The sequence below is a fragment of the Pleurodeles waltl genome, chromosome 5 (genome assembly GCF_031143425.1).
Source record: "Pleurodeles waltl isolate 20211129_DDA chromosome 5, aPleWal1.hap1.20221129, whole genome shotgun sequence".
In the NCBI taxonomy this organism is placed as follows: Eukaryota; Metazoa; Chordata; class Amphibia; order Caudata; family Salamandridae; genus Pleurodeles; species Pleurodeles waltl.
The window spans coordinates 1648114520-1648133641 of NC_090444.1; the positions used below are offsets into that span (position 1 = coordinate 1648114520).

The 19122-nt window shown below is 43.3% G+C and overlaps 1 protein-coding gene across 1 annotated transcript in view; it reads left to right on the forward strand.

The window, feature by feature from the left end:
* The window catches only part of GEN1 (GEN1 Holliday junction 5' flap endonuclease), a 172255-nt gene extending 157699 nt beyond the window's left edge, over positions 1 to 14556 (forward strand). Inside the window, exon 14 of the mRNA XM_069235973.1 lies at positions 11992 to 14556. Within this exon, the coding sequence (XP_069092074.1) occupies positions 11992 to 13706 (1715 nt within the window). The 3' untranslated portion in view covers positions 13707 to 14556. The remainder of the gene's footprint in view (positions 1 to 11991) is intronic.
* The last annotated feature ends 4566 nt before the right edge of the window (positions 14557 to 19122 follow it).

Consider the following 19122-nt stretch of genomic DNA (forward strand, 5'->3'; position numbering starts at 1 on the left):
GAGTCCCACCTGGATCCGGATTAGTATTGGGGAGTGATCTGAGAGCCCACTATCTAGGATGCAGGTGTCTTGTATATGAGGGATTACAGTGTGTGATACTAAGAAATAATCCAGACGCGATAGGGTGCCATGGACGGTGGATAGGAAAGTATATTCCTTATTTTTCGGGTGTTGTATTCTCCAGCAGTCCACCAAACCGACGTCGGTGGTCAGGTCTGTCAGAAGCGCTCTGTCGTGATTGTTACATATATCAACAGGGCCTGTCCTATCCATTATGGCGTCTTGGACGAGATTCCAGTCTCCCCCGATTATGTATTGAGTAGTTCTGATTTCTGTCAGGAGGCGATTTAGCTGTAGAAGGAATGGGCGTTTTGGACCGGTTGGTGCGTAAATGGATCCTACGCATAAAACAGTGTCTCCTAGCTTTAGTTTAGCAAATATATACCTTCCTTCCGTATCATTCCAGGTTTTAATGATAGTGACCGGGAGGGATTTACGTACTAGTATCGCCACTCCACATTTGCGGGGTCCGTTACTTCCAGATTCCTGACTCGTCGGACGGCAGCTGAAGGCAACCCTCCCTACCCAATCCCGTTTAAGTTTACTGGATTCCAGAGTGTCAAGGTGAGTCTCTTGAATCAGAGCTATATCTGTTTTTTTGGATTGAAGATAGGACATTATCTTTTTCCGCTTAACATAGCTCGTCATGCCGTGTACATTCCAAGAGAGTATGCGTAATGGTCGCGTCGCTGGAGGGTGGGACTTCGACATATTGGATAATTGTGAGTAAGCACCCTCGTTCCGGGGTTGGTGTTGGTGGGAGGGGGGGAGAGAGGGTGGGAGATATTGACTTAGTTGGTAGAGTGGGAGTTGTGTTTCGATATGATACGGTGTTGTACTTTATACGGGGGTTAGCGGCTGGTGGAGGCCAAGGGAGTCCTCTGGAGAAGAAAGAGAAGAGAGAGGAGAGGGTGAAGGAAGAGAGGCAATATAAGTAGGATGAGAGCCAGATGGAAGGGAAATATGAGGGGAAAAGAAGGCAAGGAGAAATGAGAAGGAGAAGAAAAGAGGGAGAAGGGGGGGGGAAGGGATGGATGTGTGTGCTAAAGTTGAGGTTAAGAGTATAGCAAGAGAGCGTACAATTTGGGGGAAGAAGTGGAGAAGGATAGGGATGAGGGAGGTTAGGAGTCCAACCTCCTTCGTTCGTTAGGTCTGTAAACGGCGGGACCGATTTCTCTCGGAGCTCTCGTGCTGTCAGGCGATCTCGATCGGGGGGGGGTGAGGGGGGAGATAACAGACAGCCAGTTATCGATATGTCGGTGATAGGTGATAAGGAGGGGTGGGGGGGGTACACATCAGTGCTTATGTTTGTGTTTATGTATCAGGAAGCGGGTCTGTTCATCAGTGGTTAGTGGCTAGTGTATTAGTTATATAACTAAAGTGTATATTGGCAGAAGTAATGGTTGGTTAATAACTATAGTACCTGGGCGGTGCTGGAGAGGAGGGGGGGGCGTCGGATGTTGATGGGGTATGGTGTTTAGGATGTTGTGCCTAGTGCTTGATGCTGTATGGTATCGTAGGGTGTTTAAGGGTTCATGAGATAGGGTTGTAAATTAAAGTAGGGGCTGGGCAGACAGAAGGACCGAGACCGGCCGGCGAGGGGGGGGGGGGCAGGGTGAAGGAGGGGGGGAAAAGAGCTCAAACAGAGTATTACAGCTCTCGCGTATGCATGGATACATAATGAAACCAATATACAGTATAATATAATACTTCCTGAGCATTTCTATTCGACTATAACACTGCCTCGTCTCGTCTCGCCTTACAACTTTTCAATGACATATTAGGTTGATCAACATAACACATTCTGGTATCTCATCACATTATCATGTTAGGAGCCATTATGCCAAGCGTCTCTCTATTAATCGTAGGATAGGTAATGAGTGTAGCTGAGCCCCGGGTTACGCGAGAATAATGCGTATCTCGTCCTATTACTAACTCCTTGCCGTGTATTATTACATCATAATACTGACCTACTAGGGTCTTACTTGGTATGTGCCACCATCATAGTCGTTCTATTGTAGATGGTAGGTTAAAATAGTAATAATGATTAGGATGGAGGTAGATACGAACATCTGGGGAAAGGAATAGCTAATAGTTTATAATTTATATTGTGATGCTATAATGTGGTGCGGAGTGGCAGTGTAGAATGTCATATTATTTCGCTTCGTTATGCGGTATTATGTTGTATTATGTCCTCGTGTTCTATTTTTTATTTTTTTTCCCCAGTTTCTTATTGTGGAATAAAGTAAAGTCAAGTAATGGGAGCTTTGATATGTCTCAGGTTATATCATATTGTGTGTCCCTGAATTGGAATTAATTTATCTTTACGTGGTCTAGTCCCATCCCTTGGGGTGATAATGGGGGCTAAACGGTTCTAATGTCAGCGCTGGTCGGGTGTGGTGTGTATTAGGGAGGTTTCACATACTTTGTTATTTACTACCATGAGAAATTTTGTAGTGTGTGGAATATACGGTAAGTTCCATGATAGTAAATTAGCGTTTATTTTTGTTATCTGTTTAATGCCCCTGTTACCTTGTTACCTTGTTATAGGGTTATAGGGTCGGGACCGGGCTCTTATTCAACATATAGGGAGTTGGTGAGGTCTAATAATCATCGTCTTGTTGTGTACTGAGGGCAAATAATGATTTACTGGCAGTTTTCCATTATAGGTCTTCGGCGCTAGTCATAAAGAGCATAGGCTTTTCATGTATCTGGTTTTAACATTGATACTAGCAGTCTTAGACAATCACAATAGTAAAACACATATGATCTGGAAAGGTACTCATCCTTCCGCAGAGTCTATAGTTGTTATTCTCGACTCTCTAGCGATAGTCCCACGAGTCGTCTTGTTGCGTTATCTTCTCAAGAAGACCCAGTTGTAGGCTTTAAAGGGGAACGGGATTTGTTTCTTTCCGATAGTTGGGTGTGGGTTACTACTGCGTGTAAAATCTGACCCCTGTCATCATATGATCTGGTTAGTCTCTCCATGTCTCTACCCCTATGACTGGCTCCGGTGTCGTGTAGAGCCGTCTTCACCTTTTTTATTCCTGAGTAGGGGGTTTCGGCCCTATCACTGCCTCCTACAATGTCATGCTCACTGTCTGTGGTGAGAGAGTCCATAGGCTGGGGTTGAAAAGAGTCAAGGAAGAGTCTCAAGTCGTCGGGGTTATAAAAGTCCTTGAATTCTCCATTTTTGGTAACCCACATTCTTGCAGGGTCAAAGAGACCGTATTTCATCTCTAGTTTGCGAAGCCGGGGTCGTAGGGCTAGGAAAGCCTTTCTACGTTCATTGGTTTCCTTGGAGTAATCGGCTGTTATTCGGATCTCGTGCTGGTCTATTCGGAATGGGCCGTGGGTGCGTGCTACTTGGAGTATTTGTCGGGTTTGATTATGCCGCAGCAAGCATGCGATGATTGGGCGGGGCCTTGAGGAGTTGTCAGAGCGTTTTGGGCCTATCCTATGTGCCCGTTGGAATTCTAACGGCGGGTCAAAGTCCAATGAAATCATTTTTGGAAGAGTGGAGGTCAGGAAAGCCTGCATATCCGAGCCTTCTTCGTTTTCCGGGATCCCAAGGACGCGGATATTGTCTCTCCGGCTCCTGTCCTCCATGTCCGTTAGTTTGCTCCTGAGGTAGATGAAGTCTTGTTCTCGCTCCTGAGACGTGTTGAACTGTGTCTCTAGTGACCCCATGCGTTGCTCTAGCCCTGTCACTCTAGATTGAAAGCCTGCAATGTCAGATCGCATGGATTTGGTTTCTAGTGTCAATGAAGTTATAGAGGCGTCCATCCCCTCTATGCGGCGGCTGACGGTGGTGATCTCTTGTAGTATCCTGTCCATAGTTGTGGATTGATCTTTATCAGACATCGTGGTGGACTCGTTTAAAGGTGGAGATGTTTGAGGGTTTATCTTCGTGGGGGTTAGGCGTTTGTGTTGTAGCGCTTCTGAGAATAATAGTTGTCGTGCAGGCTTGCTGACAGGTTTATGGTTCGGTTTGTTGCCGGGCATCGCCTCAGTTGTCCACAGAGTCTGGCCACGTGGGGCCCGAGATTCCCTCCGTGGATTCCGATAAGGAGATAGATGTTCGGTGGCTTACGCTGATGCCAGTCCTCTCCCTTCTCCTGTATCTCTGTTCTCTTGACTCCCTCTGGCTCTCTTCATCTCCGATGCCCCTCCAATCGCTCACCCCCCTCGTCTCCTCGCCTCCACGTGCCTCCCGTCGTGCCCCTCTGTCCTCCTCAGTATTAGTTGTCTGGAGGGAAGGGGGGCGAAAGTTTATTATCCCAGCGGGAGGGTTCTTGTTGTCCCTCTGTGATGGAAAAAAGGGGGAGAAGTCGTGCCTCCAGCGATGCCGTTCTTAGTTTGGAGATATTCGATCCTGCCTCTCTGACCGAGTTTCTCTCCCGGCTGTCGAAGGGGCCGCACCCCTTTGCTGCGTCTCCCCGTCTCCCTGTGGGGGGGTCGAAGGTCCGCGGGTGTTTGTTGGCGTTGTAGGGAGATGGATGCGGGTCGTCACGGCTCTCGCAGTCCCTGCGGCCTGTTCAGTTTGCTCCTTGCTGCTGCGGGCACGCCGTCCCCGGTCTCCCGAAGACGCGACTCCGCCCCTTTTGTCAGGCCTTATCGGCCTGGGGCGAGTCGCGAGTTTCCTGCCTTGCGTCCCGCTCCTACGAGGTCCCCGGACATGATTCCGTGTCGCCGCTGTTGTAAGGGTGGAGGGGCACCGAACCCGGTGTGTTGTCCGGCTGTCTTCTTGCCCCCATCGCCCCTCCGGGACCGCCTCGGCACGGAGCTCTCGCTCTAAGCGGCCATCTTGTTTCGTGGCCCGGCCACGCCCCTTCTAGTTGTGTTTTGACCTTTTCCTGAAAAGTGCCATGTTCAGAGAACTAGGCACTTCAGCTTTACACAGCTGCGCAAGGTGCCCAAGACCGTCCAGTAGTGTGCAACACCCAGCATGATTATTTCCCTAAAAATATTTAAGCATCGCTCTTCTTCTTCCATCCTCAATCAATCAGTGTGATTTTCTTCCCAATTGCTTGTCGGTTTCAAAGCTTCACATCATTCCTCTACCCCATCAGAAATCATCTGAAAGCTCCTTCCAAATGCCAAAAAGACCACATATAGGTTGACTAAGAAATGGTTACCAACGTCATCTAAATAAACACCAGAAGCACAAATCTAATATGTACTCAAAGACCACAAAACACTTCGAAATAACATATGAAGGGTGCCCCTGTGAAGCATATATGAAATAGCTTATTGGTCAAAACAGACCATGGCATTGGTCATAAACAGGCCACATACCTTTGTTATCTCATGTATTAAGACTAATTTTGGCCCAGTTAATTGAGTGAACCTTAAAAAAAAATGTAGGAAGTAAATAGATAATTTTGCAAATTAAAACTCACATCCCAAATATGTTTTCTAAAAACTGAATTGGAAATGACTAGATATGGTAGCCAAAACTGATTTAAATTTGAGAGCAAATTTATTTTGTTGGTGATTTTTCCTAAAATAATTTGCTAGAAGGAATAGGATAGTGCAATTGTACACAAAGGAATTTCTGCTAAATTAGTGAAGATTAGAAAGGAACTGCCTCCCCTTCAAAGTCAAGTGGACCTCATGACAAAATGGCATTTTGCATTGTATGACACAAATAATGCCTTTAAATTCACTTTCTGATTTTACCAGAAAGTATCACAAATCGGTATCTGTAAAGCATGACAGACTGCCTATATAACTCTTCTAATGCTACACACTGTGTAAAATGTTAAACACTACCAACTAAGAAATGAACATTTGCAGACAGGATTACCTAGGAGTTTACCATGAATAATATAATTAATTATTATTCTTTGACTTGTTTATAATATGCCACCTGCCACCATTTAAAGCCTGAGAGACAAGAAATGCAGTTTCCTTTTAAACACATTAACACATCATTGTTGTTGTCTAATACCATCCTACACTTCACACTTGGTCATCCCAGACAAAATTGTATCCATTTAGCATAATCTACAACAATAAGCTAAAACTCCCATATACCAACTTTGTTCTACAATCCATGTCTTTGCCTCATGCCATGTCAAATGCAATGCTCTGCTCACCAGCCTCTCTCCTATCACCACACGCCCACAAACAATTACCCATCTGTTCATTAGTGACTGACATTTACTCACAACTGAACCCTGAAACAGTTATGTATAATGCATAGTATTGTTATCTTAAATAAAACCAGCAACCTTCCAGATAAGCTCAGCTTCTCCACTGCCTCTGTCCCATATGCTGCATTTTTCGTACTAGACTGGAGATTACAAGGCCTGGAAGCAACGAGCAAGGAAATCTGCCCACAACAGTCTGGAGCAAACATATGTTACATCTCTGACTCTCTATTGCTCTGCAACTTCCCAGGAAGGGTCTGAAAACATAGCTTTTTCTAACTTCCTTTAGTCAGTGTGCCATGAGAATCCTCTTGCATACTTGGAAGATCCCACTGGTGTCTTTTTAGCTAAATTAACGCATACAGTAACAAGGGTACAAATTAAGTGTAGTGCTATGCAGAAAATCATGTTGTGCTGTGCACAACATACATGGACATGTTTTGTTTGTATTACATGTTCCATGAGATCACCGTGAACCAAGGAGCACCCTTCCACTCTTCAGACTCTGCCCTGAGATGGAAGTCCAACAGAAAGCTCTGACTGTTACATGGGGGCCTGAAAGCACACCAGAGGGATCTGGGAAGGACTTAAATAGCCATTGCTGTAGTTCTTTAATGTGATGTTTTTACATCCAGAGCAGCTTAGTATTGTATTAATGTAAAAAAAGAAACTTAAATTACTTCCTCTATTGCGAACCTTGAGAATGAGCCAATTATCACAGTCAAAAAAGGTACCTTTATCAACAAATACTTGTAAGCAGTATCAGTCCTCAAACCCTCTGAACCTAAAAACATAGAACCCGTTCAGCCTGAGATCAAATTCTACTGTGTTTAGGCCACAGAACATGTTCATACTTGGTAATGATTGTAATTTTCATTAAGCATTTTATCAGTCACAGTTAGACCGGGTCAAGATGTTCTTTAGTCATGATTTGACTGTTGTAGCTGTTACCCTGTGTTTCACTGTGCTTGGGCTATTAAAGTTGCTTCATTGATTGAACTCATTAGACACGTCTGTAGAGATAGCTCAGGGATATCCCCTTTCTGTTTAATCACATGAGAATTGCTCCTGATTTCTGTACATGCAGCTCCACACCTCTTCTTCACGTTAGGCTTTGAGGAGGTTGCTGTACCTCACCTCACTGCTGACCTTCCTCCACCATCAACCTGGTCCTGCATCCACAAAAGGGTGGGTAGTGGCTCCTGCCACAACCGGACACTCCATCTCAAACTGGACTTGGTCCCCTTCCTTTGCAGGTCCTCTTCTGTCAGGATCCCCATTTGGGTTCTTACAGTCTTGATTGGGCCTTGCATAATCCTTTTTCAATGTACTCTTGTTGGTTTTGGGGAAAACCAGGTACTTACCTCTGTTCTCCTGGTCGCTGGGGGTCACTCTGGTACTCACCTCCTGAAGTTCTTAGTTCCACTTATTTAGTATATGGTTTGGCCCTCCACTAGTGTCCTCACTATTTGCTATTGCTTTTACCAATGCTTAGTGCTTTCTATACTATTTACTGGTTGCTAATGTGTATATGATAGTGTGTTTAGTTACCTCCAGTTGGGAGATTGCCTATTCAGTATTCTAGCATTTGTGTTACTATAATAAAGTACATTTCTTTTTTGTAACACTGTGGTTCTTTCATGTGTGTAAGTGCTGTGTGACTATAGTGGTATTGCGTAAGCTTTGCAGGTCTCCTAGATAAGACATGGCTGCTCTCCACAGCTACCGCTAGAGAGGTCTGGCTTCCTAGATACTGCCTACACTTCACTAATAGGGGATGCCTGGACCTGGTATAACCTCACCAAACGCCAGACAAGCTTCCTACACTGTTGGGCAGTGATCAGCACTAGAGACACTACTTCTAGTAGTTGATCCAGTTTGGTGGTGATCAGTGTGGGAATTACCATGGCCCTCTTCTGTATTATGAGGCTAAGGGTAAATCCATTCTGTATAGATCTGTTAGCAACCAGTTAATTTATGGAAATGGGATTTACAGGATGATACATTATTTTACGTTTCCTACATAGCAGTGATTAACAACCCCAGAGCCGACATCCTGTTTCCACTCGCCCAAACGAGTTAGAAATTTTCTACACAACACCTTCGCTGCCTGGGGATAAACTCATTTGAAACTCACCTGAAGACCAGGTGCACGTCGTTATTCGTTACATTCCGCATGGGCAAGAGTTCAGTGCCTTAGGATTCAGTTTGATGTTGGACTCGACAGGTATTCAGCTACAACTTATAAGAAAAATCCAGATTCATAGAGAAAAATAACCCTGAACCTCTCAGGGGTCAAAAAGTCCAATTGTCTTGCATGGGGACCCCACCTCCTCACAGCGTCGTTGTAGGGGGGCAAACTCCATTCCAGTGGATGTAAAGCTTTTTCTCTACTACCATCACTGGACCCAAATTACAGTTGCATGGGTCTTCTGAGAGGTGAACTATGAATGTGCTCACAGAGCCACCATCATCAATGCATCAGTCAGTACCCCAAAGAAGTCTCTAGGAGTTAGAGAGGCTTTTGGGACCAATAGGCTTGGTCCCAGTTCCATAAAGGGTGTGGTGTTGCTACACTCACTTCTTCCTTGTAAGTAGTAATGGCAGAGGGCTTCACCTGTTTTGCATTTTCACAGAGAGGGTAATTGCATTCAACCATATCTGGGAGGGGGCTGGTGGGGTTCACAGCCTCAACATGATGATCTTAGAAGTTGCAGAAAACTCTGAGACCAAAATCATTATTCAGCTCCCCATGCAGCCCATTTAACTAGAGGAGACACTAAAACCTGCATATCTGCAGTGTTTGCACTTTCATCTTGATATAATCTAACATTTGTGTTCTTCCAACACACTATTCGTGAATTTTGATAGTATTGATGCTTATGGAATGGCTGCTAAGGCCACGTTGGTAGATAAATTACTTTATGAATCACAGACTGCTGCGCTCTGCATGGCACCAATCCTCCATTTAGGGTAGAAGTAGGCTCCACCAAGGCTAAGCTGCTTCAGGGGCCATCCCCATGCAAGTACTTGACAGAGACCTATCCTGGGTAGCTATTTGGTCCACTGCACAAAGATTCTGTCAAAACTACAATCCAGGGACTTTCTCCTGGAGTGATGAAAAGCTTGGATGTGCCCCTAGAGTCACCATCATCAAGGCCTTCTCGGCACCAGTGTGTATCCCAAAGATGTCCCCAGGAGGTTGAAAGGCTTTTGTGAACAGTAGACATGGCTGCAGTTCTGTAAAGGGGGTGGTGTTGCTACACTCACTATTACCTTGTAAGGAATGAGGGCAGATGGCTCCACTTTACTTTGCATTTTTACATTCTGAATTAATTGTTCACTTTACAGAAATCCAAGATGCTCACTTTAAAAGATAGCTGGCTGTGTTTGTGGATGTGCATGATGCTTACTTCTGCGTTCTGGTCCTTCAGAAACAACACAGCACCACCATTGTTTTTTAAGAGGAGCAGCACTGGTAATATGGGGCACTTGTATTTGGTCTCAGTGTTGCCTCCAGGGACATTTCCAAGATTCTGGGCATGGTGATTGAACTTCTGGGCAGCAGACTCTTCTGCTGTGCATACTTGAATGATTATCACAAATATCCCCGGGCCCTGCCAAAGAAGAGGGCAGTGCCCGATCAGCCTGGACACCCGGGTCCCTGTACAATCTTGAGTTCTCAGTGATCTAACACAAATCCTCACTGGTGACATCCAGGAGGTTTCATCTCATTAGGACAGTTGTGGTCCCCAGTCTGATGCAGGCGTTATTTTCAATAAAGGAGGGAATTGCCTTCAGCCTGATTATGGGGGAGGGGCCCACAGCCTGAACACCAAAGTCCTCAGAATAGTAGTTGCAGAGGCTCCTGAGGCTGAAGTCATTATTCAATGCAGTGCCCCATGCGGGCCATGTAACTAGAGGAGACACTAAAACCTGGGCATCAGTGGTGCTTTGCACTTTAACCTTGACAGAACTGAAATCTGCTTTTTCAACACACTATTCATGAATTTTAAAGGTAATGATGCTTATCGAACTGCTGCTTTTTTTATCAATACCCTCTCGTTACCCCTTGCCTCTCTGGGAAAAACCAGACTGATTGGCTCCTTTTTTTTTTTCAAGGAGTAAACCGCATGTCGCACGTGTGGTACTGGCATGCCAGAATCTGAATTCAAAGCTTTGTAAATGGTTTCCAGTAATGGGAAAGGACAAAAAAAGTTCAGTGGACCCCCATGAATTTAAGTTTGCCCAGTGATGTGTTGTATCGGAGAGCCATGGTTGTTTCTCCTATTCTAGCTCTTAAGTCTTTCTGCGCTCCCAGCTTTCAGTGTAGTAAAAGTTAGGAGATCTTAGCATTTTCAGTCTTCAATGTTACCTCTGCTGGTGAATTAATTCTTATAGATGGTCTTGTCTGTCTTCGATATTAATCAATAAATTGTGACCTTTCTGCGGCTCCTCCAATAATTGACATGAACTGGGCTCTTAGTTTCTACTTATAGACAGTAGATCTGTTCTTTGCATATATTCTTCCTGGACTTCTGAGGCCCTGAACCACCAAAGGAAGCAGCTAAGCCTGTAATGCACTCGGGGTGTTAATTGTGTCCTGCAGTCACATGCCAGGTGGAAACAACAGTTGGCCTGATGACTTTCAGATCTCTTAACTCGAGGGCCAAGGCAGTCTCTGCTTCTTCCAACTGCACCTTTTGAGATCAAGCACAGAACAGGGTGACAGGACTTAAAAGTAAATACAAGTAATTGTGTATGCAAGGCATCTTGAACCTTAATTATAGCACAGTTCCTTCTTGTATGATCTGCTCCCTGTCCATGTATGTGTGCCATGGGGGCAGATAGGAAGAAAAGGAATGGAGAAAGGGGAATCTGAGAGCATAGTCAGTGTTTAGGACTGGCATTCAGACAGCTTTAACTCTTTTGTCAGCCTCTTGTAACAAAAGTCATTCATACAAATACACATCCAAGTAGGGGATTTGAGTCTGCTCTCACCGTCTCTTGTTCAGCTGTCCTTCACGTTTTCCTTAAGTCCTTAGAGTATGGGGTGTTGGGTTAGCTCACTTCAGCCATTCGCTTTTCTGGACTGTGAGTGACAGCATTTTCCTTACCACATGTGCCCTATGAAGTGCACAGGCTGCTCTTTTATTTCCATTCTTTGACCTTTTCATGTTTCTGTTAGTCATCCATGTGTGCTTAAACTATATCTTCAGATTACAGTAATTTAAACAATATAGCACCTAATCACATTTTCTGTGCTGTGCATTAAAAATGAAAAGCAATGGTAATGTTTTTATTTATTTTCATTTATTGCTACCATATGATTGCCACATTTTGAGGTTTTCTTTATTTTTGTGGCATATTCTTTCAAAAGATGTTTTTTAAAAGTAATCATTGCCCATGGATGTCAATAGCAGACCTATTGGCTTTGCCAATGTCTACTGTCTTCTGCTGTGAAAGCTGCTTTTAGGCATGCATGGAAGGTAGGGACTTATTAATTAACTCTGTAAGGATCATTGCGGCGAATAACTCGTGCTTAATCATTATAAAATGGACCAAAATAAAACATTTAATAACAATCGGCTCTAAATGACCGGTCCTAACAGTACCCCTCATTGGCATGGAAATAAACAAAGGACTATCACCGCCCTCCTCCAGTCCACAGAATTGCACTGTCAATATTTTTGATGATGCAAGTATAATGCACGCTCAAAAATAAAAACATGTTTAATGTGTATTTAATTAATATGTGCACTTTTATGTTTTTCAGGTAAGAAAAATAAACCGAAAGACAAAGGAGTGTCTAATCCAGATGATATTGCTGAACTCATTTCGCATATGAATTTGGACCCTAAACTCCAAACCTTTTCAAGTTGGGATTCGGAATCCAGTTTGAGAACACTGCAGAAAGAGTTTTCCAATTCAATAACTGAAGCAAGTCCTCCTCCCAACAGGTTAGAGCAACAAAACGACTCCCCGGCTTCAGGCATTCCTCACTTTAAAAAAGACTCTGGTTCGGAAGTGTTTTTGCCTGACACAGACTTGTGCACCTCTGATCCACTCTTGAGGGTTACCACTGCAGGACAAATTCATGCACCCGTGAAGTGTTTGGCATCACCAACCAAGTCTTTCAGTCTTGGTCTTGAAACACCTTCACCAAGGGTCTCCTCTGTGATTTCCGAGCTGCAGTTGAGTAGCATTGATTGGGATGCAGAAGTATTTGTTCGAGATGCTGATGTAGGCACCTCACATTTGCTTGTAACAGTGGATTCTGCAGAACAAACTTGTCAATCTGGCAACCATTCAGCATCCCCTTTCCATGGCAGCAAACTGTGTCTTGAAACCCCTTCGCCAAATGTAATGTCTGTGATATCCGAGCTCCAGCTGAGTAGCATTGATTGGGAAGCATTGTCCTTTTGTAGCTCTCCACAGGTGGAAGCTCCACCCAAGCCTGTTTCCAAAAATGAGGTTAATAAACAAGAAGCTAGAGATTGTGGTAATTCTAGAAATCAACCACACGATAGGACAGCAAAGAGAAACACTGAAAATGCCATTCCTCTGTCAGTTCACCAGGCACCAGCAGACAAGAATGGTGGTGCAGGTGCCTCCACGGATGACTTTGTAGTGAGGCGACCTCTGGAAGACCGAATTCTTCTGAAGAACGGTTGCCAACTGGCTTGCCCACAACCCATAAAGCACCGGGATTTGAAAGCAGGTTGCCCGCAGCCATTGTCTCTCGCCGAGTGCAAAAAGCAAGCTTCCAGTTCTTGGAGTGGAAACATGTCTGTTCTTCATTCACTTCGCCTAGGGGAGGCACCAAAATTGCCACCAGGTCAGCATTGCCAGAGATCTCTGTCCCAAAGCCAAGTGGGGGTCCCATCAAAGCTGACGACTGCTGCTCAGATGTTGGGGAATAAGACAAAGTCAAATATGTTAAAACCAACTGTTCGGAGGATTGAGGTAACAAATGCAAAAGGCACATCAATAAAGATGCCTGACATAAAGGGAAAGGCGGTATCTGCTGTTGATGCAGTTCCAAAAATATGCAAGAACACTGGTCTGAATAGCAGGCCTAAGAAGAGTGTCTGCCGCAGTCCTCAACATTCATCCAGCAAAGACAGCGGCATCAAGAAGCAGAACTTCACTGTTAAGGGCCATCGTGAAAACTGTTGTCCTGCCCCACTGCTGTCAACAGATAACTGTGCAGAAAGGTTGGCCTGCAGCAGTGCCGGGATAAAAATAAGTGATGGGAAAACTGAAAGACCCGGTTTGCAGAGGCCCAGAAATCATTTTGTCTTTGACAATGCATCTGTATCATCTATAACAAGTGCTTCAGTTAGCACTGCAGAGAGCTCTCTCCAGAGAGCTCCCCTCAAGGAACTGCAGTCATCCCCAGGACCCCATAGCGCTGACGATTCATTCATTTCCGATAGCCCCCTCCCTTTGTCTGAAAGAATAAAGATGAGATTGCTGCAGAACACTTGAACCATTGCAAATGATGGTGTTCTAGAGTGGGCCCTGTAGTGTTCTAGCTTTTTAACTCACTGTTCTATAAAGCCTCGAATACCTGGACAAGATGCTCATTGACATTAGCATAGCCTCCAAATGAGATTGGTATTGTATTTGACTTGCATTGATAGACATCATTGTATACCTCGGCTTCTATCATGTCTTGTAAGCAAAAAGAAAAACCCGGACAACTGCAGTTCAGCTCTAACCATGCAGATTAATCCAGGTTTGAGAGATGGCGACACGTGTCTCACTGAAGCCATTACCTACCTCTCTCTCTCTCTCTCTCTCTCTCTCTCTCTCTCTCTCTCTCTCTCTCTCTATCTCTCTCTCTGTCTCTCTCTCTCTCTCTCTCTTGTAATCTAAATGTGTATTACTAAACCACCAGTCAGGATTTTGCTTTTTTGAAACACAAAAGGCATATAATTTTCTTATGGCAGCTAATTTGTGAAATTATGGGTAGCATGCTCTTTTCCGTTTTGTATCTGTGGTACACTCATCGTGATATGCAGGTCTAGAATAAGTGAGGCGAGCCTCACTGAGGCGCACTATGAATGGTTAATAGTTTTGCGATTATTAAAATAATAATTTTTTTTAGATGCAAAGGAATATTTTTATATCTTCTTATGTGGTTGACTGCATTTTGAGTCCCTTATGTCTCTCTATTGAACATATGTGTACTATATTTTTGTCATTTTATGTAAACATGTTTTACTACTTTGTGCCTAATGACTTAACACTATATTTTTGTATGAAGAATTTCTGTTGGAAAAAAATTATACATGTTACTGTAATAAAATTATGATTATAATTTTATCAAAAGGCTATGCAGCAGCTTATAATTGTTTTAAGTTACATATTTGTACAAAAATGTAGCTGTTTGAGAGACAACGGCATGTTTATACTGTGATTAATTGTGATGAGATGTACTGTGGCTTACAGGAGAGAGATGCCAAGGGCATAAACTACAGGTAACTTTCAGATGGCTTTTCATGAACTGTTGTCGGATAAGAAACTATTATTCACCTACATTTTTTGTGATAGCTAGGATTTCTTTGCGCTGCAGCAATGGTGCTATTATCTCAGATCAAATAATGGATCTCACGCCTTAGGCCGATGGACCGACAGGGCAGAGGGGATGTCAATAGTGTTTGTCATAATCATCACAATAGACAACAAAAACAAGAAATCTGAATACACTGTAATGACCACACCAGCTTATTCAGAAGGTTTGTACAATTATTTCCCTATATTAACAATGCTAAAGTCACGAAAATAATTCTCAAACACAAATTATACATATAAAGAATCATTAATGGCTGGTTATAACGTCTTAGATATCTGAGTCTAATCAAAGCAAGTAAACAAATTAACTCAAGAATTATAACACAACTTAACACCAAAATCTGCGAAAGTGAGATAATATACATTGAAGCAATAAATCAAAGAATGTCAACACAAATCATGAGCATGTAAAGACACTCCCTCTCTAACCACTAATTAGCATTAACATGTTGGGCTTCATGTAAAAGTTTTAGGAACACAAATTTAGAAAACATTCTATCTAAAGTTATATCACACATAATATTATTATGCAGCAATTCATTCTGAAGTTGCAGGTGGTACCTGTAAAACAAAAGACACATCACTTTACATTATACATTACCAATAAGGTAAATGAATAACAACATGAATTACTTCAGCAAGGGGACACCATCAGTCGAAACGATCTGTAAATCCCCTAAGTCTACATGACTGCAAAACTCCCTCATTAATCTGAATCTGACAATATCTCTTGAAAGTCTGCTAAAGTCTCGTAAGGTCTCCTAAATCTCTGCTAAAATCTGCCCCAAAGATTATGTGACAGAACGTTAAATTAATTTGCACAAAGCTCATGATTGGTCAGGACATGGGGTGTTATACATTCAACCAATAAAACTACTGTTAGATAACTAAAAGTTACACATTCATGGTACACTAAATTTTAATTCGCAGAGATTTCATTTACATCATTAACTAAACACAGTTTATGACAATTTCTTCTTATCTTCCGTCTCGTATGTGGATCCATTGTTCTGTCTCGTCAAAATCCCATGTTCAGGAAGAAACTTCCAACAATGTTGCAAGAAAAACCACATGTTAGTGACAATTTTCTAAACAATAGGACAGTCAAACTCTAGCAATGACCTAATAAATCTGACCTTGTAAAACATAACACAAAATTCCACTAGGGGTAGCTGTTTATACTTCTAAAAACTATTAAACACACTCTTTTTGAGTAAGCATTGAGTAATGGAAAACACAATTGTATTATAAGCTAAAGTTAGCCTAAGTAGAAATCAAAATGGATCATGGTGGCCATTTACAAAAGTCACTGTTTTGTTAGCATTTATTTGAAAAAAATCACACATTAGTTCAAGATCAGCACATATTTAATTATGAATTTCATCAGTAAAATCTCTGCCCATCAATAGAAAAAATGTCATTTCCATTCCTGATAAAACTTTATGACCATAGCCCAAACTGTTACAACACAGTAACTGAAAAACATGTTTTCCCTTGATCTACCCTGTGGTGAGTACATGGCTAGAGAGCTGATGAGCACTGGGCAATGTAGTTCTAAAGAGAACTAATAGACTAATCATCTTAATAGTAAAGGAAGCTTTACTGGGCGGGTTAAGATCAAATGAAGAAGAGAAAGAGAGACAAAAGAACAGGAGAATGATAAAGTAATCAAGCTCACGGAAAAATAACCTCACTATGATCCCACGTCCAGTTCCCAGAGAATCTGTGGCAATAGATTACTATCTGATTCACCCTCTCTGCAGGTGACCTAGTATTAGAAAATCTCCACTTTTAGTAGTTCATCAGCCTTAATATCATAGGGAAAAGTTTTGGTCGCTTCCACATATTTGAAGGTGTACTGTTTACCTTGGTGCACCATCTTCAGTGGTTAGGTGAAGAAGGCCTGAATATTTAAACCTTTCACGTCTCTTTTTGTGGATAGTAGGGGTTTTCCCACATCAGTACTCGGTGCTTGAGTCTGGAAAAACATTGTTTTTTCTGATCATGATATCTAGGATCCTGGACGATGCATTGTCCATTTTACTCGTGAAAAAAACAAAATAATTCCGAAGCCTGTCTGTAAGGCTTTTGAATATGGATTTTTCCAAAGTATTTCTTATCGCTGATCCCACAACTTAGAATATCCCCCAGGCACCATTTGGATCTGGAAGTGTTTCATAGCAGTGCTCCCACATGCTTATATGTAGCATTTTGGTTCTCATGCTGACTCCATACACGCCCGGAAATGAATGAGCAGTGCCACAAAGAACTATCACCCTTGTTCACCGAATTCAGTATTTCTTTCTTTTGCTGGCTTCCGACCCGGATTCGGGTATCTGCTCCTGACTTTTTTGGCTTTTTGACAAATCCAAAGTTCTGCAGAGTGTGCTAGAGAGTGATAGTATTGGTCACAGACCTGGGTGAGGTGTGCCTATGGTGTATCGGCTCAGAACATGACTCAAAGCCTTGTGATAAGTGTGCCCTCATGCAGTGCAAAGCTTTATGTCAATGAACATAAAATAATTGCGTCCTTCGCTCAGATCCTGGTGCAAGGCACAGCCAGTCTCAGACCTCGACACTGGGATGCTTCTGTGACTGCTCCACTTCCTGCTCGAAATTCAGACGCAAGCATTAAAAAGTGAAGCTGGACTTAACCCGCATCTCTCCACTCTGACTCCAAAGAGAAGACGCAGTGGCGTTGATATGTCTGTTGCACTCCATCAAGGTAATTAGCCACAGAGCTGATCCCTCAGTTGATCCTGATGCACCCTGAGTTTCACGTACCATTGTTGACCCCAGCAGCAGATGTAGGCCTTCAAGGCGACCATGATGTACATTTTCAGTGCGCTTTTGGCTCCCTCTGGTGCGCTTTCGAGCCCCAATGAACCACAGGAGCCTCAAGTTTGGTTACCGCCAGCAAGTTAGTCACCGCCTCTAAACACATTACTGACCCTAGTACCAAATTCAATCCAGCCTCAAGATCCATGGCGGTATCTTCCACTCAGACAACAGTGCTGATGCCGCTTCCATCTGTGCTAGTGGATGATACTGGTTCCACTGTTGATGATCTCGAACCAACGTCCACTTGACTAATGTTGCATTATGAGATTATAAAAACGTGCCCTGTTTTTTACACTGTGCTTCTACCACAGGGCACCTATCAGCGTAGGCTTCATTCTGTTTTTTGTCTCGGATTCTGTCCCTGTGCTAGAGAATTGTACACCCCAAGATGTTAATGATGATGATAGGGAGGAGGATGGCTTGCACCACTCTCATTACATGGGTGATGTCATATACCTTGATTTGCAAAATGCCAGGGCTTTCTCCCCTGAGACAGACATTGACTCACTACATGGGCCACCAACAGGAAAAAGTGCTTTGTTCGCAGTGGGGGTTTGGAGGGCAACTGAAGTACTATAATTGGAGCTGCTATCTTTAGAGACTAAGACAAATGTTTTGTCAGAAATCCTACATCCAGGGCCCACAACATGTGAGCCTTGGCTCCCATTTAATGATTCCTTCACGGATACTCTTGTGGCTACGTAGTCGAAACCATGTTCTTGCCTTTCTCTGAAATGACTGGTGGATAGACATATTAGACCTGCACCTGGTGACTTTGGAGTTTCTCATCAAGCACCCCATTTCACATAGCCTACCTTTACAGGCCTCAACCAGCAAGGTGTATCTTAGCTCATTTCCAAACCTGTCCTCCAAATAGAGAATCCAAAAGGATTGATGTCTTTGGGAAACATGTTTTTCTCGGTCAGCTTGGCACTGTGACCCGTAAATGCAGTCTGTTGGGTTGATACACACATGCCTGTTGAAATGGGGACAACAAGATTTGGCCAGAGGTCCTGCAGGATCTTAGGTACCTGTGTAGCTCAGACAATACATGATGGACAGGACCCGGGCAAGTGCCAGTCTAGCCCTGCCTATGGTAGATTGGTTACTTGAAAAACCAATTGAAGTTTAACCACTTGTTTTCCTACAGATACGCTCAGCCGTAGATTTGGCTTCCATTTTTATTATGAATGCTACAAGCAGTGATTTGTTTAGGTGTACTATCATTTGGTCCTTCAAAGGACTCTATTTCTTTCTCTTCTCCCGTCTTGTAATCACTTCTCTCTGGTCTGCCTTGACCTCTCTTCTGCACCTTCTCCGGTTTTCTTTCTCTCTATGTCTTCTCCCTCACTGAGCCAGAGATCAGGAGCAATGCAGTCCTTGAAAAAAAACGTGTAATGCAAGATAAATAAACAATTATGGGGGATAAGATTTCCCAACTAGGGTGCCCACCACTGTGCTCGTGTTCTTTGTGGGGTAGTTCACT